Source organism: Crocodylus porosus, unplaced genomic scaffold, assembly GCF_001723895.1.
Source record: "Crocodylus porosus isolate Cpor-Errol unplaced genomic scaffold, CroPor_comp1, whole genome shotgun sequence".
Classification (NCBI taxonomy): domain Eukaryota; kingdom Metazoa; phylum Chordata; order Crocodylia; family Crocodylidae; genus Crocodylus; species Crocodylus porosus.
Genome location: NW_017728943.1, coordinates 118,561,877 through 118,588,444, shown reverse-complemented (window position 1 = coordinate 118,588,444; position 26,568 = coordinate 118,561,877). Strand labels below are relative to the sequence as shown.

General features: G+C 40.7%; 1 protein-coding gene across 1 annotated transcript in view; it reads right to left on the bottom strand.

Moving 5' to 3' along the window:
- The window catches only part of SYNE1 (spectrin repeat containing nuclear envelope protein 1), a 514,523-nt gene that overhangs the window by 121,760 nt on the left and 366,195 nt on the right, over positions 1-26,568 (bottom strand). Inside the window, exons 92-96 of the mRNA XM_019550064.1 lie at positions 19,881-20,048; positions 17,630-17,791; positions 14,453-14,647; positions 12,592-12,765; positions 6,278-6,469 (exon numbers count right to left, since the gene is read on the bottom strand). Of these exons, the coding sequence (XP_019405609.1) occupies positions 6,278-6,469; positions 12,592-12,765; positions 14,453-14,647; positions 17,630-17,791; positions 19,881-20,048 (891 nt within the window). The remainder of the gene's footprint in view (positions 1-6,277; positions 6,470-12,591; positions 12,766-14,452; positions 14,648-17,629; positions 17,792-19,880; positions 20,049-26,568) is intronic.

The window sequence follows — 26,568 nt, the reverse complement described above, 5'->3', positions numbered from 1 at the left end:
CTTCTAGCCTGAGCCACTCCAGGCATGTGCCTGCATTTCCTCAGTCCACACGGGATGTCCGTATACTTACAAACTGGTTCATCCTAGCCAGGTTAGATTAACCTGCAAAGATTGAATCAATTCAGGCTCAAGCTTTTTGAATGTCTGTCCCTAGCCCTGAGAAGTTTTTCCTGTTCCTCATTTAATTAATAAGTGTTTATATAGCTAAACAAGAAATCTGACTGTATATAAAATTCTGCTATACACATATGGTAAAAGAACTTGAAAACACTCCTCTTTCTAACTTCATTTTAACTAGTGTATGTATTACTTCCAACTATAATAGATATAAGATATTGAAAAACATTAAGTTGATGTGTGCTTTTAAGATTTTATATCATTTGATTTGGTGGATGAAGTAATTTTTTCTAATATTTTTTAGAAAATAACTAAATTGCTAATACAGCTATAAGAAAGAAACACTGCACGCAAGAGAAATGTAAAAGAATCTAGAAGTCACTGAATTTGAAGGAAATATGCACAAATTTCACCCTTACACTTGTACATTTTGGGCCAAATCCTGTTTCACTCTTTTTTACCTGACTGGTACTTACATAACCATTTCACTGCAATTTTTGGTACTTAAACACACTTTGGATTCCGCTGCCACCTGTGGTGGAGCATAATTGCTGGGTTGTGTGCCTACTTGCTGGAAGTAAGGCAGCAACACAACTTTTGATCTTTTGGCTTAACATCCCCTTGGTCAGGACACTCAGGACTCTGGAGACTCATGTTCTATGAACCCCGCACCTAGAAGAGGATTGAACCTACATCTCCTGATTTCTAGGAAAATGTTCTAATCACAAGAACACATATGTATTTCTTGAAGCTGTCTCACTGGGTAGCCAGGATGTGAAGACAGATGAGGCCAGGAGTGCAAACTGCAAGAAGGGTGTGGAGGTTCGAGATGCGGTGTGCACTTGGGTGAGCCGAAAACATACAATGATTTTTTGGGAAAAGGTTTTTTATTTAACTATGGAATGACCCCTAAGATAGAAAGATACATTAAAATACAACAAACAATGGTGGCTACAACAAATACAACTATGCAAAGGTCGAACTTATCAATCATTGCTATCACTTTAAATAATACTCACGGTTAGGTAAAAATCATAGACGATAACAGATGTAACATTACGTCATGTGCATAAACGTCGTCGGGTTAGGGAAGTGGGTAAACGCAAAGGTCTTAGAAAACGCCTTGTTTCAAAGAGGGGAGTCCCTTGCCCATTTAGCCTCAGAGTCGTGGTCTCCATTCCGCCTGCAGGCGCTCTCCCCGATCGTGGGGAGAAGCGTGGTTTTAAACACACAGCTCAACGATTGTCCAATCGTCTTGCGTGCTGCCGTTTGAACACCTTATATGGAGTTCCTGTTCGAGCCTTATAAGTTTTTTTCGCACCAACTGATTGATGGTGTACGTGCCGTGGTGGCTTCCCGCCATGGCACGTCAACCCAGAAGCCTCTGCAGGCTTAGCTTTTGGCACTGAGGCGGCCTGCCCATTCATCCGGGTGCAACTGCAAAGCACATTTTCTCGGTGCAATTGCAAAGCACATTTTCACAGTGCAATTGCAAAACACATTTTCACAAAGGGTTGCTATAAGATAATGATCAAGGGTTGCTATGAAATCTATGAGACAGATGCTGCCTGGGAAGGGAGGAGGCTCTGGGTTCTAGCTTGATTCCCAATGGCTTGTCTCAAAGATGCATATAATGTAAATTGATAGATGGCAGTGGCCAGAACCCAGACCGTGCTTCCTTTAAGGACAGCATCCATCTTACTGAAGCTACAGATGGAAAACCTCTTGGTGTCACATACATTCTTTTCCTGGCCACCCAGGAGTCAGTTTCAGGAGAGAGTTGGAGTGTGCTTTGGGTAATGCTGATCTTGTGGCTGGTGGTTAGATACTTGGAAAGTGGGAAATACAGGCAATTCTATTCTATAGAATACAGCTACAAGGCCGCAGTTACAAGGCCACAGTAGAAACTTCTCAACATACTTAGAAGCAAAGTACACAGCTGTACAAGTGGAAATAGAATCCAGACTTTGCATAAGTGCCAAAAATTGCACTTATAGGTCTACGTAAGTGATGATTAAGTGCATAAAGGTAAAGTAGAATTAAACCTTTAGGTCAAACTTGTGAATTTGATACATAGATATATGCCTTGGCTTGTTTTTAAAAAAGCTCCTTGAGAGTTATACTATAGTAACGTAGTAACTCCACTTGATTTATGGATAATTTAAAGTTCAATTAGCTTAGTTTAATTAAAAATATAACTGCTTCAGGGGAATTATGGATCTTCACCCCTTCTGAAAACTAGGTCACTTCTTCAGATGCTTATTTCTAACCTAACTTAGACATAATTTTCTGGAATACTCTGAGCATTGTTTTTACCTTGTCCTTTATACATGACCATTTCTGCCTCAGGGACCAGATCTTCTGATCAAGAAGCAACACCTGATAGCTTTTCTGAGTATTTAGCCATATCTGTGTCAATCTGCTGCCTCTTTTAGAGGAATTCAGACAGGCTGAAGTCTGGGAGGCACTGGGTGCATCCGCACATGCATATTAAGGCAGAGCAATACATTCTGGCACAGATGACACTGGAGTTTATTGCTCCTGAAAGCCGCACTTACATATGCGCCCAGGAATGCAGCATATCGAGCAAGGTCAGAGCAACTCTGGCTGGCAGGGAGTCTGGGGGTTCAGCCTGCCAGCCTGGAGCTGCACCGACTTACCTCAATGTGCTGCAGAGGGCCTGGCTGGGGCATGAGAGTGCTCCAATGTAGGGCACCTTTGTGCCCTAGCCAGCCAGGTCAGCATCTACACATGCATTGCTGTATATGAAAAAATTCTACAGCAAGATAGTACTTGTATTTATATGTACTAACCTGCTGAAGAGTTTATGTTTCCTTTGGCCTAACAGGGTTGCATGTATAGATGCCAAGGCATTTACTGCAGAGCTGATTAGTCTACTCCACAGTAAACATCTCAAATAGATGTGCCCACTAAGTATTGCTCCTGTTTATAGAGAAGGAGATGGTCAGGAGAGACTGAGGGCGGGAGCTCTCAGAATGTAACAGTACTAGGAATGGGGAGTAGGAAGGAGCTGGGTGGCAGAAAATTACTTGAACATTTCTGGCTTAGTTCTCTGCTTCCTTTCAATTCCTGGCCGCTCTCTTTTAGTTTTCTGTTAACCTTTTCACTGGACAGCTTCTTTTTTCCAGCCTCACTCAGTAACAGCTCTATTCTTCTCATTCTGACTTACTGGCTCCCCTGGGCCAACAGAATTCCTATTGTAGGTGATTCCAGTGAGAGGGGAAGAAAGGAGCAGAGTCCTGAGCAGCTACTGGGGAAATGTAGTTGTGAAAGACAGGACTGGGATATGAACCGGGTCTGGGAAAAGGACACAGGTACTGAGAATGGGTAATGGGAAGAGGAAGAGGATGATAAAACAGCTGAAAGAATAGCTAGGAAGTTGGTGAAGTTGGGTTCACAGAGAGTTGGAGGAACTCATTTGTAGTGTAGACCAACACTGCCATTTAAGACTTGCCCTGCTCAACCCATAACTCTCTATGAGCCTCCTCTCTAATTTCTCTCTTTAATCTTCCTACTAACAATCTTTTGGGCAGGGGGATGGACCCAATGATCTTGCAAGGGCCCTTCCAGCCCTATTGTCTATGAACTCTATTAAATCTAGGTACTGCCAGTTATAGGAACAGCGACAATCGGTTCTGAGGCCCTACATCCCCATTAAGAAGCAGCAGTAGGTGGCAATCTGTCATAGATGCTGCTAGACAGTCTTCTAAGCCATGACCTTTACTTAAAGAGGATGTGCAAGCAAAAGTAGAGCCATATGAACAAAACAGAGACAGGGAAAATAGCATACGTGTGTGCACATGCACATATACACACATATATAGTCACAAAAAATAAGAGTAAAAGGAGGTAGTTCTACAGAATAGCATGTTATAGTCCTTGTTCAGTTTGGCTGCTATATTTTGTAACAGCTGAAAACAAAAATGACTTAGGACTGTCTTAATCTTATAGCTTGATCTAATAGCTTGTTTATGATCATCAGTTAACTTTTTCTGCAAAACAGGTTGTGGTCATCAAAGCAATTTAATTCTGCAGCGCATCAGAAAGAGGTGCAGGAACAGGGCAGGATTAGAGTGGTTATACCCTGGCTCATACTGGAGACAGTGCAGAGGATGGGTGCTAAGATGCCTCTGGAACTGCTTCCTAGATCTCCTTGAGAGACGAACATAGCAAGACTTGCTGCATTATTGCATAGGTATGAACTCCTTGTATTGGTGTTGAGCAACACTGGCTTGTGCAACTTGGGAAAGGGCCTCAACGCTTTCTGACTGGCTTGTATCCCTGTCACACAGTAATTTAAAGCAATCAGCTGGCTAAAAATCATATGCTTATAGCTTTTTTTTTCCATTTCCATCTGATAAGGACAACAGTGACCTTGGAACATAACATTTTCTCTAGATTAATGACCAGCTGGGGATGGTGTCTCTCAAATCAGCTTCTCTGATTATTAATCCATCAGGATAATTTAAACCAGGAAATTATCAAATGAGAGCCACGAATTTACAAAAATAGAAGATACAATATAACATCTACATTTTTGTAAGAGAAGTCCAGATTTGGAAATTACTATAAGAAGGGGTCACAAACTGAATCGTCTTTCATGGACTGATAATCAGTTCAAACTCTTTTAAAAAGTAGATGTTACGCTGATTCCTTTATCTTCTTACCTTCATGAAACTGAAGCCTAAAAGCTGTAACAGCTACTTACACTGATATCAAAACTTTCATGAACTTGTTCTTTAAAAAACCATGCAAGTATTGAATGTATGTAATATCCTGGGATAAGCACTCAAAGTCTGACAATTTTTAATTACAGTAACATTATCTTCATATTAAATAAGCTTAAAATAAAACTAATTCAGAACACCATATTTAAAAATCAATCATGCAAAAAAAATATCAGGCTGTGATACTACTGCATTTGCCAGTAATATGGACGAGTGAAGTAGTGTATGTAAACACACTGACAGTAATGTTTATTTAATTTGAATAATCATAAGGTTTCCTGTTCAACAATAATGCTAAAGAGGGATTTTGGATCACCTTTTAAAACTGCAGAACACAAACCAGTCCTATGCTCTCATCTTCCCTGGAAATCTTCAAGAGAAGACTGGATAAGCACCTGGCTGGGGTCTTATAACCCCTCCCACCCCGAGTGCTCATTCCTGCCCATGGCAGGGGGTCGGACTAGATGATCTGTCTAGGTTCCTTCCAACTCATTGATTCTGTGATTCTCAGTAAATCTAATGCCTACTCTTAGCAGTGTTAGGATGGGTACCTATTTTTGGAAAGATGTGCTGTTTGGTTGGAATTTTATTTTGCAGCAGAACTATAAAGAGTTCCTTGCACACAAAGTAATTTTCAAGCTAACCTCTCAGGCTTTAATCTGTATTACAATCTAGACATGTTTTGAAGCTTATCATGCGTTTAATTTGCACAACACAGCCTAGAAAAAAGTGAAAGGAAAAAAAAAAGTTACAGGTAGAGCAAGCAAGCTCAAACCAAAAACCAATCAGCTACATTACATGCTCAGCTTTTTTGTACGTTTTCAGTTCTTCCCATGCTAGTTTGGCCTAAAGAATAAATAAGATAACTGTTAAAAGAAAAAAAAAAACTGTCTAATTGTCTTAGACACAGTAATAGGGATAGAAAAAACATCTTAGGACAACATATAGATTAACTCTATCAATCATTGGCCTAATTTCCTATAAACAAAGAGTTTCTTATTTGGATGCATGTTACTGGTAACAGTTTACAGCATTTTAAAATGTGTGTGGAGGTTTCCTGTCCCAGAGATGTGAAACAGACCAAAACCCAAAGAGAAGTAGGAATAGGACTAGGCCAAGCTAATCATACAGTATATTACTGCCACTGATTAAAGATACTGAAATCGAAGCAGCTTAACTCGCTGTATCATGAAACTATTTGGCTGTGACTTTCTAGAGTCAATCTGTATATTTTAATATTATTTTACTTTCTATTCTAATGTGTGCAAATTAAAGTATAAGGGTAAAACATTTCCCCCATCTCCTTCTCCCAATTGCCTGGAATAGTTTAAAAAGTAGAGGAAAAAAACACTTCAGCTATAACAAAAAGAAAATCTTGCTCGCTCTGAAGTTGATTACAAAGAGCTGCTTACCTGAATGTTGATCTGTTTGTCATGCAGCACTCTTTGCAGCTCCAGAAGGCTTCCCTTCAAAGTTCTCAACTTCACTGCCAGCTGCTCTGCCTCATCCTTGGTATGAGCCTTTCCTTCCATGAGCAGGTTTTCATTGTGCACAGAGAGCTCCGACAAGGCCACCACTTTCTGCTCTATCTCAACAAGCATATTCTGCAGCAGCAAAAACAATGATGCAAATTCATACATTTTCCAAAAACCTCCACTTCCTGGCAAGGAGACCAGTAGCCTACCTCATCATCTTCCAAACTAAGAACACGTTAGATTTTCATTGTTTTGCTCTCCAGTCCCCTCTGCAATCCTTAGGAAGAAGCTTGCAAACTTTGGCATTGCTCCACTTATTTTTTTTTGTAAATTTAGAAAAAAGAAGTTCAGTGAAAAGTTGAATTATTTGACAGGAGCTGCTGCAAAAGTGTCCCCCTTTTTTGCATTTCAATAGCAATTATGGTTGAAATGCCTAAGAGAGAGCCTATTCCTGTAATGCTTGATTATGATATCCAGGGATAATGACAATAAATAGATTGCACACAGCTCCAACTCTTTCTTTCCTCTTCTTTCTTGTATATTCAGTTAGGTCCCTCTGTCTTTCCTTGGCATAGCTCTGGTTGCATTGATAAGCTCCCCTTCTCACTATTTGCTCTTTCTGATTGGTGCCTGAATGGTACTAAGATCCTCTATATAATCCTCTTTAGTTCAGACAGAGACTTAAAGAGACAAATCTCTGGCAAGTTTATTTTCAAAACCTATTTTCCTGATATGCAGTTAACCATTTATATGTTACATACATAACATACATGATGTAACACATTTTAATATTGCCCCAGATTAAAAGAACACATTACATTTTTGCTCAGAGGTTTAACCTGAAAACAAATGTGTATTTTTATTTCCATAGCAACTGTCAAATGTGAACAGAGAGGCTTTGGACTCTAAAGGAATGTGGGCTGTATAAGACAGGCAAAAGTTTGAAAAGTGAATACATCTGTCAACTTAGTTCCCAAAACTAAGGGTCATGGGATGAGCTTTTAAGATAATTTAGAATACCATTATTTTAACAGCAGTACTATTCTTTTTCACTATATATCTACCATTGCCTTTTAAATAGTTTATTTTAGAATGTATATAAAATGCTAATGTTAGCATGGCTTTATTTTACATGTTAAAAATTTGCTATACAGCTAGTAAGCAACCTCCCAAGAATGTACAGTGAAAACTTAAGACTGGACAGACTGGAGAGCGCTCAAAGACTACACACTGACCTAGTCTCCATCACATCAGTTTTACATGAGTGTAATTTCACTGAATTCAATGAAGTCATTTCTGATTTACCCCGATAAAGAGAGCTGAAGCATACCCTTAGCACTCAGAGCATAAAGGACAGAGTTGGCTTTACTGAAATTTACAGCCTTCCTTTTCCCTCAAAATGAACATGTAAACAGCCTAAGGATGTTGTTCTGATTGCCAGTCTGGGTCTTGCTAATAATCAAAACCGTTCCTTGCTGGGTTTGGGGTTGTAGCCATGTTGGTCTAAGGCAGAGGTTCTCAAACTGTGGTTCGCCGCAAGCTCCATTCAGGTGGTCTGTAGAAAGGTTGCGGAACAATCAAGAATATCTGTACTTGTAAGGTAAGACTACTGATATTCAATTATGAGTTGTGTGCTTTGATTTGTAGAACAAAAAAAAGTTTATTAAGTGGGCTGCTGAGACCCTGAGCAATTTTCAAGTGGTCTGTGGAAAAAAAAAGTTTGAGAACCGCTGGTCTAAGGCAGGCAAGGTTCTTTGGATTGATGTGATACATTTTATTAGACTGAGTAGCTGGTAAAAAGTTCTTTGCAAGCTTTCTTCAGGCTTTCTCTTAAGGCAAGGGGAGGATGGAGAGCACCGAAAGGGGAAGTCAAGGTTCGCACCTTGTGCGAACAGACTCCGCTTTCTTCAGGCATAGGAAGTCTGCACTCTCTGAACCTGTTAATTTAATGGTTTCCTGTGACAGGTGGCCCAACTATTTTTACTGAAACAAAATTTATTTTTTCTGTACTACTTTAGGATTCTTAATGTTATCATTAAAATGGTGATAAGAAAAGAGAAATATTAGACTGCTAATCAAGTCTGCTCCAATCCATTCTAATTACAACATATTGGAGCAGGCATCAGGCACATATATAGTTGCCCCAAGTCTCCAGCTTCCTGGGTAAGTGCCAGTAAGCCCATTCATTTATTAGGGATAAAACACGAGGGCCTTTCCCTCTCTCCCCCATCCTTTTTCTAGGACTTATGACTAGGGTACACACATGCACCCACATATGAATCTAGTCAGTGCACAGACTTACAGTGCATGTTCAGTTTATGCACACATGCTTATGTATCCATACCAAAGTCAGGCCACAAACAGTGAGACACCTAAAAAACTGCCATTTAGACACAAATGGAAGCAGAATTGCACTCTAAGCATATGAACGATTTAAACAAAGTCTAAAAACATCTGAAGTCCAGTTTTATAAATTTTGGTACTGTGAAACTGTTTCAACTGAGGAGGCTAGGAAATGATTTTACGATACCATAGGGTGCCCTTAACATGGGTGGCTATTGTGCATTTTAGGAAATTAAATTTAATCAAGATTTGATGTTCAAGAAATATTCTTACACACATAAAAACTTTGAATACATCTGTAAACCAAGTTTTTGTTCCTTGCCCATATCTGACACACTCTGTCTTTATCTTAGGCTATGTTCCCTTTTTAAAGCTGGAAAACCCTGAAGAGCACTGCTGGGACATAATGGGTGCATCTACACATGAAATTAAGCTGAAACAATAAACTCCAGAGCAATTTGAGCTGAAGTAGACTTTTTCCAGATGCAACGTCTACATGTGTGCCCAGGACAGCAGCAATTTGAGCTCGGGTGGAGCAGACCCTTTGCTCACTGGGCTATGCAGGTGTAATTTATGCCCCAGGTCAGCACCTACACATGCATTTCAGTGTAGTGAATTATTCCACTTTAAGACAGTACTGTCCCTAAGAGTACTATCTTATGGTGGAGTTAATTAGTTTACTGTGCTCTAATACCAGTGCACGTGTAGATGGTGATACTATACTGTGGAGCTAATTAGCCCAAAAGGGAAAAGGGGGTGCAGATCCCTATAAAATCCCAGGCAAAGATAAGTCCTGTGGGAACTCCTCATCACTACTTAAGATGACCTATGGATCCCCCCAGAGAGACTTTCTGAATGCCTTGCTACAAGATTGAGTAATATCTATGCAAGGATTTCTGTTGTCTTTTTGTCTTATTATGTTGCATTTCAAGTTAAGCTAAATTGCATGTGCTGTTACTGGGTCTTACTGGGTATGTTTTAGCTTAGGCAGAGTTTTGCTGATGTTTTTTGTTACATACTTGAACTTGCAAATAGCTGTTCTCAGTAAACTATATCTTCACAGAATAGACTATTCTTGTTCAAGCATTCATGAATTCTGTGCCACTAGCTAAAGTCTGACATTAAGTCTGGTAACAGTACTCTCTAAAAAGACCTATACACCTTGTGACAGCAAGGTTAGGGACAGAAGTTATACATAAATCAGTATAAGTGATGGGAAACCAGTTCAAACCTGTAATATAACCAAAGTTCAGTGCACATAAACCACTTTCAAAATGGTTAAAATTGGTTTAAGATAAACCTGTATAGATGGAGCATCAGATTTAACTGATTTAGGTTAAATCAAATTACTGAACTTCTGTTCCAGATCCCCTTCAGATTCAAGTTAACTCATAGTCCCCCAGCATCCCAGGATGCTTTGTACCTCCCCGGCAAATCCTCCCTTACAGGGTGGGTGGACTACCCTGGCCCAAGCTGTCTGCTCCAACGCAACAGGTAAGTGTGCTCTAGCATCCCCTTTTCCAGAAGCAAAAGTGAATGCCTGTTCATTTGCTTATCAGTTCAATCTACATATTTTAGATTAACCTGTGAAGATTGAATTGATTCAGCCTCAGGCTTTCTGACTGTCTGTACTTAGCCCACCTGTGTGGCCCTGCTGCCCTCACCCTGCCCCCCATACCGTGACCCTGCTCCTGGGAGGCGGCAGCATGGGGTGGTGGGTGGCGGTACTCCATCCCTGCCTGCTTGCACGTACCCTCTATGGCCTTCCCAAATACCCCTGTTACCTCTCAGCTCCATGTTCTTAGGGAACCCTGGCACAGGATGCAGCCTGACTCGCAAAGAATTTCCCCCCACCCCTCCCCACCTCTACCTGAACAAGAACTGATTACAAAAGATAATGAAGATGCAGTGGGAAACGCACCTAAAGCCCTCCAGATAACTTCCGTGGTCTCATCTGCATCCCACATGGAACCAGATGACAACTCATTTAAATGTGAGATGGGACAGGAATGCACCTTCATTAGCATTCAGGATGGAGAACAGAGATTCCAAGGCAAGGACTACACTGAATTCTGGGATCAGAAAAGCAGGGGAGCACTGCATGATGGGGAATGTTTGCTCCAAATGCTAATCAACCCATATTTACACACACCCAGCTCAGCATTTATCAGACAAGTTCTAGTTTGGATTTACCCCCCCATGCACACACCTCATCTAACCAGAACTAAGCAGAAGTAAAGTTTAATAGGTATCTCGGGCCATACATTCCCTGGTCCCACTATGGGAGGCCTATTTAAACTTGATTGACTAAAACTCGGTTGCTGGGTTAGGGAATGCTGAGGCAAGAGACCGAGTCAGAGGGGGTATGGGCAACATTTAAACAATGGTTAAGGGCTCATCACAGCATCCAGCCTGTTGGAGCCCCAACCACAAATGCTGTCATACTTTTCCTGGGATGACTGGTGGAAGTCCTCCCCACAAACTTTATGAACACTGCAAGTAATCAATCCTTTTTAGCAAGATCTGGAAGAGTCATGCTAAGCTGAGGCTTATTCACAACAGTTAAAAATACAAAACCCTGATGCTGCAAGCTATTTATTGTTTCTGAGGAAACAATGAGGTATCCTATCCAGTATATCTGCTATCCATCAGAATTTCAAATTGGCTCCTAAGTGTCTGGTTACTCCTTAAAAACTTATGTTTTTCCTGGTTGTTAGTCAGTTTCTTGAGATGTTCCAAACCAGATAACCTCTTGTCAATAGAAAAGACAATTATTTACACTATTAGAAGAATGCTTTGAATAAGCTGAACTGAGGGTATAAAAGCAGCAAAGTTGTGCTTCAAGAGGAGAAATCTCTCTGACACCTTCCATTGTTGTTCCTGAGAAGCTGGAAGAAACAGATCATCTCCCTTCAAGGATTGTGCTAAGAATTTTACCTGTCAGCACTGGAACCCAAGTGCCTTGGATTGGTGAGATCCCAACTCTTGATCTCTCTCTCTTTTCTCTCTAGGCATAGATTTCTGAACCTGAACTGTATCAGTTAAGCTTGAGCTAAGTTTCCCCAAATACTTAGTGAAACCAAGGTAGTATTGTAATTGTTTGTGTTTGTTTTCCTTTACTTGTCTGTTATTACTAGTACCATTATACGTTTCATATACTCAGCAATAAATAACCTTTATAGTCATACTGGTAGTAACTGAGTATGCTTTTCCTTCTCTACTTCTCCTTCCCCACTTGCTCTGCAGCTAAAGCTAATGATCCCTGTGAAGCCCAGAAATACTGTGGGGTCTGCTCATCAAGAGGCTACCACTACTAGGACAGTTAGGGCAAAAGATTGAGACATGCTGAGTTTGAAACACATGAGGGCATCAGCTTGTACAGGCTGATAGACCCAGTTTGGCTCAGACGTGCCCTAATGAACAGAATGCTGGCCCATGAGGGTGTCAGCTGGACACCCAGCTGGATTCAGAAGTATTCTGTTTACCTGTGTGCTTCTGTCTAACTGCATTTTATTGTTACGTTAATGAACTGATTCTTGACATATGAAGGTGTCAGCCTGTCCATGCTGATCAACCCAGCCAGGTCAGGCATGTCACGTTAATCTGTGTGTGTTTGTGTGTATGACTGATATGGTGACTGGATGAATCCAGCCCCCACTGAAACTGAGTCCTGCAAGATGGCTCAATTGTGGGTGAGGACTTGCAGAACAGAGAGATACAGCTCCATATAGAAACACAAGTAACACAAGCAGCACATCTATAGAATGACAAAGACCCTAAAAACTTATCCCTAATAAATGAGCACATCCCAAAGTAATGGGCAAATCTGGTAACCCCCTGGGGGTACCCTGGTTGATAACCCCTGGCATAAGAGAATACTCAGTATTAAAGACCATGACAGATTTTACCTGGCAGTCAACCAGCTGAGCTTCCATGTCCATGGGTTCCTCAGAAATAACCAAAGCAGTGTCCAAAGTGGCTCTGGTATTGAGTAGCCAGTGATCAAGTTCATCAGCTTCACAGCGATATCTCTGAAGGGCTTGTTCTTGTCGCTGCTCCTCCAGCTGTTCATTGAGTTTTTCCTAGGGATATAATATGTGCCTTTATTTGAGGTCCTTTTTAAAGACATTATATAACACAGATGGTAGGCACCTTCAAACATCAATAAAGTAGGAAAGAGCAAGATCTGAGGAGTATTTCCTGCTGGAAAGAGAAGCAAGAAGAGAGTGACATTAAGAAGGTTCAATGTTAATTTACCAATGAGTGTTGATGAATGGCCACTTAAGGAGCTTCTTTAAAGTGAAGCTCTACTCTGAAAATGGGAGCACTTAATTACATAATTATTCTGCTTCTTATTGATATTCTTCTTTTAGTTAAGACAAGAGTTTTCTGTTTCTAGCCAGAGCAAAATTATGTTGTACTGCATTTTCAACCTTCCTGAATACCTGATGGCCACATCCACATGAGCAGGTATGCGCCTTTGCAGCAGCACAAATAGTAGTGACAAAGTTGACCATTCCCATGTGTTTTCCAGTGGGACACACTGTCCCACTGCTCCAGGTGCTTTGGAGGGGGGGAAGGGGCTGGTTGGGGCAAAGGGAGGGGCTATCCCCTGGGATAAGGTACCCTGTGCCCCAGCCAGCTGGGGACCAGCATGTGTAGATGGGGGTGCAGGCAGGCTAGGGCTGTCTGCTCCCCCATCTCTGCATGCTGAGAAGACCCCATGCTGAAATGCCCTGTGCCCCAGCCAGCTGCTCCCTGGCTGGCTGGGGCTCAGTGTGCCTTGACATGGGGAAGCAAGCAGCCCTTGGCTGGTGTAGTGTGCCTCAGTGTGGGGGCTCCACAGTGGAGTCCCCATGCTGAAGCACACAGAGATGGGAGCAGCAAGCCCAAGGTTGCTTGCTCCCCTGTCTTGAGGCATGCTGCACCCTGGTCAGCCAGGGTGCAGCTGGCTGGGGCACAGGATATCTCCACATGCTGCTCCCAGGCTGGCTGGGGTACAGGGTGCCTCAGTGCAGGGGTTGGCTAGCCCCTACTGAGACACTCTGTGGCCCAGCCGCCCACCCCCTCTCCCTGCTGAAGCACATGAAGCAGATGGGCAGGGGCAAAGCACACAGGCAGGGACATGCAAAGTGGCACAAAGTAGCAGCAAAATTTGTGCCACTACTATTTGTGCTGGTGCAAAGGGATGCGAGTGAGTGGAGCCCAGTGGGTGAGTGAAGCAGCGGAGCCCCCATGCTGAGGCAAGTGGAAATAAGGGAGCACTGAAGAAATTTATGAAGGTTACTAAAAGTAGGGGCAGAATGAATAAAATTGATGCTTGGTTAGCAAAGAATGGAAAAAATACTGCTTGAGGTTAGAAAGATTTCTGTGTCAGATTCCAGTACTCTGGTAACCCATTAAGGAAGAATTAAAAAGAAAGTGCAATTAGACATATGTTGAATTGAAAATTTGGTAAGAATGACCTAAATCATAAGGAAAGGAGAAAACAATGTTCAGGATAAAAGCTGGGTGATAACAAGACGTGGGGGGAAGTATATAAAAAAAATTAACATGGTACAAATCCCAGAGAAGAACATAGGTCGTTCCTGTACATCTTATTAATCACATCTACACTGAAGCATGTATTAAGATATCAGCAGAATGGAATGTCCCAGGAACTGAAGTATTTGAGGGAAGTAAAAGTTCTCAGTACCATTAAACATACCAATGTGGTGCTCAGGAAAATCAGAGCAAAGAAAAACACAGCCCATAAAATGTTTCTTCTACCTCTAGCAGTTGTCGTTTTCCTGAAGCTTTCATTCTAATGGTGGCCATTCTTTCTGCAAGGACAGTCAGTGTGGACTGTAGTGCTAACTGATCAGAAGCTTCTGTGTCCAGTGATTCTGATACCAGCTCTTCTGCTAACGATGTTTGAAGCTCACTGATTTCATCTTGTAGCATCAGGATCTCATCCATCAAAGCCTATTAAACGTAGAAGCAGAGAAATAGTTTCATTTCTTATTAAGCAAAAATTTTTAGAGACATACATTCATACAAAAAGTGAAGATGAAAGAATTCCATATGAGCATAAATAGGTTAAAACATGTTATCTTTTACTTTTCAAAGACATAAGGGTTAGAAGAATTGAAGAATTGGAACTCTTAGTTCTGCCTTTTTTCCCTTAAGATATAATCATTTAATCTGTTAATATCATAAAGTTGGATTTCAATTTAGTTTGGATTTTAAATATAAAATACTTAATAATCTGTAGGAAATATTGCAAACAGGTCTGAATGCTGAGCAAGCTTTTTAAGGTTGACCTAAAAGGTGTCTAGAGCAGACAGAAGACTGCAGTAGAAGTGTCTGTGTATTTCTGCAATGCATCCATGAGAGACATCCAAATAGTAAGCTGAACAAGCTTAAAAATAAACAGGATTGAGATCATACACATATGCAATACACATTTGGAGGGTTCTGTTTTTAGAACCTAGGGCTACTTGCAGATGTTAAAAAAAAAGCAGAGCTTTATTTTAAACTCAGTGCATTCCCATACCAAGCCCTGTGCATGCCCAGAAGAGGCAGCACATTGCTTCAACCCAGCTTGCCTGATGTCTGTAAAAACTGGGCACTTTAGTAGGACTTTTTTGTCACTTTTATCTAACAGCTGATTGAATCAGCTTTAGCTAAAAGTCCCAAAAATCCCTGCTGAAGTGCCTGATTCGTACAGATGCTGAAGAGCCCGGTTGAAGTAACACGCTGCTTCTTTCGGTAAAGCGCAGGGTTTGGCTTTTTGTTGTTGTTTGTTTTTAAATGTCTGCAGAAATGAAGCATTTTTGGCTCACTGCCCAAACAGATGTTTCAAGGTCTGTTCCCAAAGACTTCATCTCCAGTTTCAAAGAGCCAATTCTGTCCTCCATGACTGCACAAAATTCCCAGTAAAGGGAGGCCCTTTGGATTACTTGAAACTAAATCATGGAGAGATTTGATGATTAGGACTAAGACTTGTACTGCATCCATTATTTGATCAGAGTTACTGATGTGCCCAAACTACTAATGCTGTTGCTGCTAAGCAAGCAGGCTGCCATATCCTGGATTAGTATTTTGTTGAGTCTAGTTTTAAATGTCTGGAGTAACAGAGAAGTCAGTATGCAATTTAAACATTGCTTGCTGATGTGACATCCTGGAATGGTTTGCCACTGCAATTTACTATGTCAGGGAGCTCTACTTTATTGTGTTATTTTTGCTAGATCATGGTCAAAAAATGACAGCAGCCCAGAAGTGTGTGTAGGGCAAGATTTTTACATCCAGCCTTTTTGGTAACAATTGTTTGTTATAACAAATATCTAATTTCAGTGGCTGCATTTACACATTCGTTTTACTGTGGAATAAACTAATTAGCTGTGCAGTAAAGTGTCTCCATCTACATGATGGTATTAGCCCACAGTAAATTAATTAATACTGCCACAAGATAGTACTGTCAAGGACAGTACTGTGATTAAATGCACATGTACATGCTGAGCACGGGCATAAATTGCTCCCAGTCAGCCTTGGCAGCAGGAAGCCAGAAACCTGTCTGCCATCTAGCCACATGGATCCATACTTTCAGCTCCCTAATGCCCCAGCCAGTCTCTTTGCCACCTCATGCTGTTACTTGGAGACTGGGGCAGAACAGGGTAGCAGCAACCCTGGTGTGTACTGCTCCACCCCAGCTCAAATTGCTGCTGTCCTGGGCACACATGTAGATGCTGTGCCAAGAAGTAGTTTACTCCAGCTCAAACTGCTCCAGTTTATTGCTTTGAATTAATTGCACATGTAGATGCACCCACTATCTACCAAACTGATGAACAAACACAACCTGTACCTACAATTACTTTACAAGTCCTAAAAGGGAGGGTAGAGTAAATCAAGTCAGGAATTCAGGCAAAGCCTTTTTTTGCCTTGCGACAAGCAGTTTTAAATGGGTAATATGAATCCATTTTGGAAATGTAACAAAAAATAATTACATTTCTTATAACAAATAATATATCAGAATTGCCATATGACTATATACACATGGATAAGACTTGTGGTCAATGCATCTTCATTCCACCTACATGCCAGTACCTCAGGCACCATTTTCAGTCTGAACCTTTGGACTCTACATGTTTGGGCATGTGAATATTTCCTGGTGGCAGACACCTTTGAAAAGCACCCACATTTCAGTGAAAAAGATTTTTTTCAGATTTCAGTTTGAAGTGTTTAACAATTAAGTGTGAACCCTTATAAAATGAGGCAAAAAATGAAAATAACAGCATAAACCTCTGCATAACAACACATTATATGTTATGCATTGTACATTATAAGGGAAAATATCTCCAGCATTGCAGATTTGAGATCGACTATTTTGCTTTCTCCACATGCTGTTATGGCTGGTGTCAATCTGAGAAATGTGCAAGAAGAGTACCAGCATGAAATTTTGCCTGGATTATTACAAAATCTTATTATTTCAGAGCATCATTTCCCAAGATAACCCTCAAGTGTGTTTACGATAAGCCAAAGAGATCAGATTGAAACTTATTAAAACGCACCAACATTAGTTATATTTTTCTCTTAAATGGCATATTTAAATATATTGAACATATTTAAATTCTGTGCTGATGCTGTGCCATTCCACTGACTTCAGAACAGGTTTTGTGTAGTATTCACTGGCAAAAGATTTTACATACGATTCTGCTGAAAGCATTAATAAGGTAAGGTAGTTAAATTGCCCTCTGTAAATCCTGTCCACATCCATTACAGTGGGAAGTACAGGGAGAGGCAGCAACTTATGGGGAGATCATTCCTAAAATGTAAATTCTTTGTTAGGTGACATTTCAAAGATTCCAAATATATTTTAGAAGCATTCATTGAGTCCCAGTTCAACCATTTAATTACCTGGGGAACAAAAATTTCACTTAACATTTAATTTTTTTTTTTTTTTTTTACCTGATGTTCAGCCATCTGGCTCTCTGGGCTTTTGCCAGGTTCCAGGCTCTCATTCAGTTTCACCTCAATGGTCTCCATTTTTGTAGATATGGATTGCAGAGAGTCTTGGTATTTCTGTTGGCGTTCAAGAGCTTCATAGAGAGTGCGTTGCTTTTCACTGATCTAAAGAAGAATGAAAGCTGTAAGCAGACAGTCTTCAGAAAAACGATTTTTTTGTTCCTCTTTCTCTCTCCTCCTACATTCATGGTTTTAATGCAACTAAAAGCCAACAACTTGGCCTGCAATAACATTTAAAAAAATGTAAATTATAGAGCAAAACTAGCCATGCAAAGGAAGTTCATGAGCTTGAATTGCCATCAGCAAAATTCTAGGTTTTGTACCAAAATACCCCTTAATTTAATAAAAATGGAAAAAAACCCAAGCACATTCTCCTTCCACATTTTAAAATATGTGCCTGTGCACAAACTGCCACAGACATGGCTTTGTCTTCCCCATAATTGCTACTGCGTCTGTAGCAAGGATTAGAATTAATACCACGTAAGTGAAACTTTGGAGAACAGTATATAGTATTGGTGATTTCATTACATTACTTAATAATTGGTCTGCACTTGTGTGCATGAATGTGTTAATGTTGATCCAGCACTTCTCAGAAACTGGATCCTTGCAACTCTTCTGCCTTCTGCCATGGTACATTTGATTTGTGTGCAGGATTATTTCAGTTTATAGTTGAGGAAAGCAATTTTTTGCATTGTATCCAAAGAATGTCATTTTGAGTGGCACAGAACTGTCTTTATTCAATCCCCTGTAGTTCCTTGGGTTACCCATGGATCTATGAAAGAAGAATTTGGACACTATCGTGATAATCAGACCTCCTCTACATGTGCAGGTAAAATGCATTTGGATCTCATGCGCGTTTTACACAATTGTGCTCCTTTCATGCCACGTGATGACAGGTGTCGCAATTGTGGGCATTACACATTAAATCCCACTGTGCCTTACTGTTGGAGCCTGATCCTGCGTTACCCTGCACTAGTGAGAAGCATGTTCCCGCAGCTTCAGCTGATGGGGCTCCCAGCAGGATAAGTAGGGGAGACCCTGCTACACATGCAAATTAAAGCTTGATTAGCAAACAACTATACAGTTAGTACACGTTTTCAAAGTCTAACTTTATAGCTGGTTGAAGCCTTTTATTGTGTGATAGCTACTTTGAAAGCGTAGCTGGTCTCCAGGTAATTGTGCAATTAACCAGTTTTGCGGGTTTTTTTCCTTATATATGGCCTTGTTTCACAGATTTTCAAAGCATAGGGAAACCTCTTGATCACCTATACAAAATTCAAGTGAAGGAAGTGCCAGATTATCATTCAGAAATAAAGCAAGTCTGAATTCTAGAATGTTCCTATGCAAACCCCATTACAAACAAGAGGAGTTCTCTATAAAAATTCATAAAGCCACTAAAGGCTGCCTTCCTCTACTTAATCTTTACTTAAAACTTATCTATGCCACGATGCCTACAAAGTTCTTGACAAAGGATCTGGACATACTATACTATACTCATAATTTTTCTTTCACTGTGTGCTGCTTTGTTTCATCTTCTAGTTAAGTCTAAGCTTTTTGAGCTGTCTTTATATTATGTGTGTGTGTACTGCTTAGGACCAAACTGCAGTAGATGTATGTGTACTGCAATGCAAGTATATGATAAGCCTCAAAGGGAGTCATGTAGAGAATATGGCACCCCAAGTTTTCCCAGCATGCACTCAGTCACTGGATGCCTTCCCTCAAGACTTTACCATTCATCGGTCTACTCCACACTCCTAGATTATCTGTGGTACCTCTTGACAACATGTTGTACATCCTCTGCTACTCTGTCTACTGTATTCACTCTGGTTATAGCCTGGCTTCATTTTCTACAGCCAAAATAGTGTGATACCAGTGGAACTGGCAGTTTTTGCTGTTCTGTGAATATCAAAGTGCCACGGGATATGTGCATAGTGCAGGGGCAGGCAATTATTTTGGGTGGAGGACTGCTTACTGAGTTTTGGCAAGACGTTGAGTGCTGCATGACAGGCAGCCAGGAGCAGATAAATATTAATTTTCTAAATCTTTTAGGAGCCCTGCAGGCTGGATTGAATGGCCTGGTGGGCCACATCTGGCTTGCAGGCTGCGTTTTGCCCACCCCTGGTATAGAGCTTGCTCCTTACGCATTCTGCATAAGGCAGATAAGGTCTGTTACCCCCTACATAAATGGACTTACCACATTCTTCAGTGTTTCCCAAGAGCGCTGCAAATCATCTAGTTTGGCACTGGCAGCTGACTCCAAGCCTGGCTCATAGAACTCCTGCAAGGACGATGTGCTGGGCTGAATCTTGGCAGCATCTGTCTGCAATTGTTCAGCAGATAAGGCCTGGTAATAAGCAATGTCCTACAAGCACGAAGCACAATATTTCACTTTCAAAACAAAAGATATATCATTTTCTATATCCCCTTAAGTATTTAAGTATGTATTCATCAACACCCAAGAACATAATTTTTCACATTTTTTTAAGTTAGAGAAGCAAGCAAACATTTAAATGTAGCGCAGACAAGTTTAAATAAAAATGTTGGATATGACTTGTAGTTCTACCATGATGAAGGAAGGAAGGATTTGGAAGAGAAAATCATGAGTTTCTATTACTCTGTGCTTGATCTCAATATAATCAGAAGGGTACACTGAGTTAGAACAGAGGGGAAAAGAGCAAAAGTCTAAAGTCTAGAGGAGGGAGTCAAAGCTAAGAAATGGATGAGATATCTCTAAAATAAGATGTTGGCATGATAAAATAGGTGGCAAAGATGCTGCCCAGAAAGATACCAACAAAGAGGAGGATGGACAACCTCCAAGGGAGACACCAAATGAATGGTCAGGGAAGTGAGGATGAGAATTAAGACACAGTTTCACAATGAAGCAAGGGAGAGAGAGGTTTGAGCAGGCTGGCATCGACAACTGTGCCACAGACAAAGGAGGATGAGGACCAAAACTATTCAATAATCTCTAGTTTTTCATCAGAATTGATAGGTATTAGGTGAAAAAATCCCTTTCACTTCCCTAAGAGATAAAGCTCCAAGTCACCGGTAATATGTAGCACAAAGAGATACTTAGCATTTATATTGTACACATAGTATAAGTGAATTAGATTAATTCTGTTTTAAATGGATATATTTTAATTTTATGGGACAATGAAAAGGAGTTTATGATACTTCCCTTTATAATTTATGAATCTGGAATACCGGTCTATTAGCTAAGCATTACCAGCTTACAAAATTACAATACTCCATCTGAAACTTGGCATACAAAGTTTTCACATGGGGACAATTTATTCTTGGTTTAGCCCGTTCTTGAATTACTGGTGAACAAATAAATAAAAGAATTACAAATGGATGTTTGCGGTTGGTTTTATTATATTTCATTATATTATATTTTGATGTATTTTGTTACATATCAAAATTGATTTTATGATGTTTTTAACTTGAACATTTCCAGACTCTTAATTCATGATATGGACATGTGGCTGTAGGAACTTTGAGAACAAACAGCCCAATTATTTTATTCAGTAAATAACACATTTTTTACAACTTTATAACATGATGTTGGTAAGCTTCTATGGTAGCTCCAATGACAACAAAATTTAGTGTGTATTAATGTTTAAATATTCTATGCATGGAAGTGCTCCTAGGCACTCAATGGCTTGCCCTAAGAATCTTTTGTTTTATTGTTTGTCTATGGAGGAGCTGATACTTCAATCTTCACTGGCATTGATTAAGAGTGAAAAGATTGTAAATATTTTGGGGCAGGTATTCCTACAAATGTTTTCATTATTCAAATATATTAACCAATTTTTACTCTCCCACCCCCAAAGGTCTTGTATGAATCGAGTGTGAATATCTGCTACTAGAACATTATACTAGAATATTCTAAATTAATTTGGTGCTATGGAGTTGTTATTGGCCCAGTAAAACATAGGATATTGTGGTTCCCTGACAGATCAACAAGTTCTTTTGGCACATATACTTGTATACATATATGAATTTAAAATGTTATCACAATTAGATGTGCATATGCCGCTGAAGCATTCACGGCAGTAAAACTAAATTCAAATGTTTATAAAAAAATACCATAACATAAGGGATAAGCAGAGCTGAAGCACTCACTTAAAACCCCCCTGAGGTTCTGACTTTGCTGCCCTTAGTTACCACAACTAGTCCTTGTACCTTGTCTCCTATAAAATTTGTCTCCTATATAAAGGAGTATACGAGCACCTCACAATCTTTAATATCTTTTTTTCCAAAGACACTTCTCTGAAGTGCTGTTATCCCAACTTCACAGGTGGAGAACAGAGAAACTAAAGGCAAAAGGCAATATAAAAGCTTACAGATACCTAAAAATTAGATGCTGCAGTTAGCCTTAAGGCGCCTGACTCCCAGAGTCAAATCCAGAACTCTGTGCTGGAGAAGTCCCAACCAGAAAAAGCAGTAGCTTGATTTCCATGAAACTTTCTAGGAAAGGTGGGCTTTCTATTTTTAATTTCTGCAGGCAAAGGATACTACTGAACCTAGGTCTCCCACTCTTTGGGTAAGTGCTATCATAGATATAGTGCTATCACTCTTCAGACAAGTGAAAGAATGTGGGTGTCAAACATAAAGCCCACAAAACTTGCTAGGAAACTGGAAGTTGGGGTGTATGGCAAAGAGAAATAGCTTGCCAGACAATTCAGGGTCCTTGGGCTGTAGTGGACTTGGTGACTGGTGACAGGAGGGTGAGTGAGGGCTGATATAGCCCTAGTTGACCTCTGCCACTTTGCCTGTCACCAGTGCCATGACTAAGGCCTCAGCTGCTGGCTTCCGCTGGCTTCTCCACTCCGTGTGTGTGTGTGTGTGTGTGTGTGTGTGTGTGTGTGTGTGTGTGTGTGTGTGTGTGTAAATGTTGTATATAAATCACAAACTATATCCAGCAACCGTGGGAACAGGGAAACGGGCCAAACCTACATTTCTCTGACTATTCAGCATGGTGGGTTAAGAATTATCCAGTTGCTTCTCATAACTTTATAAAACTGAATCCAGTCAAACAGACCAGATTGTGGTTGGACCTTCAGAAGAGTGGGAAAAATAAATAAGTAAATCAAGAAATAAAACTTTTTAAGAGGATTTTATAGGGCTTACCAGAGATGAAGTCAAGGGAGCATTATAAAAAACACAAGCATACTCTACAGAGCTTTCTAAAATTTTGGTGAAACATTCTATAGGAGCCTACTCTGAGGGTGCATCTACACATGAAATTAATGCAATGCAATAAATTCTGGCACAGTTTGGGCCAGGTTTTATTGTTCCCGGATAAAGCATTTACACATAGGTCCAGGACTACAGCATTTTGAGTTTGGGCAGCACAACCCTGGCTAGGATGGAGCCCAGTGGGTCACCTGCCAGCCCAGAGCTGCTCGCCCCACTTCAATGTGCAGTGGAGGGGCTGGCTGGGGCATGAGGGTGCTACAGGGCAGGTCTACCTGGAAGGTCGCCCCATACTGTAGCACCTTTGTGCCCCAGCCAGCCCCAGTTACCATCTATACATGCATTGTGGCAGAGTAAATAACTCTACCATAGGATAGTACTTATATCAGAGACTACTAACATACGGCAGAGTTCATTAGTCAACTCAGGCCTAATAGCTCCACATATGTAGATGGAGACACTTTACTCTGGAGCTAATTAGATAGCTTCACAGTAGGCGCCTTGCGCAGATGCCCCCTGAAAGAGGCATATTTCTGTATCAAATTCCATAGGATGGTTTAGGAACCTTATTAAATTCTATGGGGCTTTTTCTATAAAGAGGAAGGATAGAAGTAAGCTGCCTCTGTTCCATTTTCCTCTTTTTTGGTAATGGCCACAATTGTGTACAATTCTGTTGCAGTACTCAGGACACAATTTATCTGTAAAAAGCTAAGTGATTATGTGGAGGAGTACATCTTGCCCCCTCCTAAGGGAGCAAATCTGCTCCCTCTTTGTCAGTGCTGAGTTCAGAAAGGCAATTTGCCCACCTGGAAATAGATTATTATTGAGCATCATCTTTATATTGCCCCAGTGAGGGTCAGTAATTACAATAAAATCTCATTATAATGAACCCTGATCACACTAAACCCTATTTTTAACAATCGCAACAGCAGGAAATGATTTTTTCATAATGATGCTGCAGCAAATTCATTAACTCTATTATGAACAACCTTTTAATGAACTTTTGTCCTGGTTCCAATGGGGTTCATTATAATAAGGCTGTACTGTAACTATTATTATCTAGAGCCTTTGGTTATTGGCTCCAAAAGTCTCAAATGCAAACTCCAACCCAGACCTTTTCCCCCCTTTAAAAGGATTCCATCATCAAAACAGGGTATGGCTAGAACCTAGTTTTAGCAAAATGAAAAATTATCTCCAAGCTGATTGTATTATTCAGAAAGAAAATTGCAGACCGACTTGGAAAGAGTCTTTATTGGTTTTAAGGCTAAACTACTACATTTCTTTTATCTCTCAGAGTTCCTGCTCGCATAATTTCTACTACGCAGCAGATAACATATTCCCTGAAAACTACTTCTCTTAATATGTCACCCTCATTTAAAAATCACTGTTAGTTTCATTCAAAGTTTTGCATTGATTATAAATCTTTTTCCTTACATTTGAGGTCCTCAAATTACTACACTTCACCACTTTTAACCCACCTTCTCTTCTTGACTGTTCCTAAAGATTCATCCTGGCCAGAGCTAGCAGGTTATTTAGCTTGTAGAGACTATATCTCATGTAAATAGGAACATAAGCCTTTTGTAAGTAAACCAGTTGATTGTGGAACTGTTTTCCTCTTGCTTTTTGGCACACCCCATTAATTTCAACAGTTGCGACCAGGCTGAAGAAACCTGTATTTGCTGATGTTTGTAAATGTTTTCAAATCACTAATAATTTTACTGTCCTCAGGGGACAAGAGCTCAGTGACACTTTTGGGAAAAATGTATATATTTTCTTGTTCAAATTTTGCCTGTGAAGCTCAGAGGAGCTAAAATTTTGCATGTTTGACATCAATTCTTGAGGCAAGAGAAACTTCTCATACGATTTTCCTTGTTCTTTGAGCTGTTTGACTTGAAAGGTTGCTTTTCATTCTTAGAGAGAGAATGTTAATGACTTGACATTGTGTTCATTACGCAGGAAGCTATCTGCAGACCTTTCAACCTTTTCACTGCTTGTTTCTTTAACCTGACCTCAAAAGTTTGGTTCTGAAATATGTAGCTGTTTTTTTCTTTCCAGCCAGCTTTATGAGGATCTTTCCTATTGTTTGATATAGTAGGCCTTAGAAGTCTCCTATGATTCTATAATCCCTCCCTCTTTCTTTAACTTTGTTGTTATAAGGTTTCTCAGTTAGTTACCTTATTTTAATGCTATTCTTTGTCTTAGCCACTGCAGCATATTCATGTGATCTCCCACCCTTGGGAGTGTGTGGAGCATAGTGTGGGGAGGTGCAGGAGTGTGTGGGGTGTTTCACGCATCTCCAAGCCTGGGAGATAGCGGCAGCCAAGATCAGGATCCAGCCAGGTCTTGGCACCAAGAGGCATGTTGCTAGGACTCAGCAACTGTAGGGTCTTGCTGGTGCCCAAAGTCCGAAGCTGCTCAGGCTCAGTTGCAGGACTCCTAGCCCCGGCTGGGCATAGTGCAGCCCTACCACTAGGAGCCCTGTCAGCTTATAGTGAAGACCCTGCTACACAAGCAAATTAAGGGTCGATAGCAACCGGCTATAAAGTTAATACACATTTTCAAGGTCTAGCTTTATAGCTGGCTGGCCCTTTTTATAGCATGATAGGTACTTTGCAACATATAGCTGGTATCAAGGTAACTGCACAATTAATCAGTTAATTTGTGATACCTGTAACATGTAGAAAGAGAGGGCCATGGAAATATAACTTAACATACCAGTATAAACTGTTTTGATGTAAATGGTAAGTATATGCCTGTATAATAGTATAAGCTGAGTGGCAACTTTAAACCTGGCTCTTTTCAGTTAAAATGTATAGCAGTTTATCTGACCTATATCTCTCGTTAGGGAAGAAAGGTAATTATCAGATGATGGAGTTGAGACTAGACATATAGTAAAAAAACAGTACATAAAAGCAGTTATGTACTTGATCTTTAGCATATTGTACTGGGTGATAGTTCAGGCTTTAAACCAGTGGTTCTCAAACAGGGGTCTATGAGAACCTGTCAAGCATACTGTATGCTGACACTGCCCCAAGAGGTTTGGTTTTCAAGAGGCACACTGGAACTGGGAAAAGCTTCAGGAACCAGATGCACCTGCCTACATTATATTACACAGACAGGTGTGCTGATTCTGTTATGGCTCTTCCTGGTTGAGCTTCAATGTCTCTTCTGAAAACTGAGGCACATAGGGCAGTTTCTTCCCATAGCAGCAGCAGCGGCAGCCAAGGGTTAAATCCACTGTGACCTGGAGGCTCTGGAAGAGCTGCTGGAGAAGCAGGCAGGTAATGCAGGCAGGTTCACTTTGCATCTGCTTCTCAGTTTGGCTCTGATCTGCCTCCTGAAGACTGAGGTAGCCAGCACATTTCACCCTCAAGATGGTGGCACTGATGGCTCTACCCCTCCCCTGTCTTGGGCCTCATGTGTCTTTTTGCCTACCTCCTGCCTCTTGCATCCCCTCATGTGATCCTCACGTGCTGTGTGTGCAGCCCAGCACCTCATTTCTGCTGGCTGGGTACCCCCAGATTCTGTTTGTTAAGGCTCCAACGCTGCTGTTCAATGGGGAACTAAGGGCTGAGCTTGCCCCAGACATTCCTGATCCCTACCAGTTGATGTGGAGCCTCGTGTGGGGAATCCACTGCTGCACTGGGAGCAAACACAGGCTGGGCCAAGCAAAGATAGGAGAG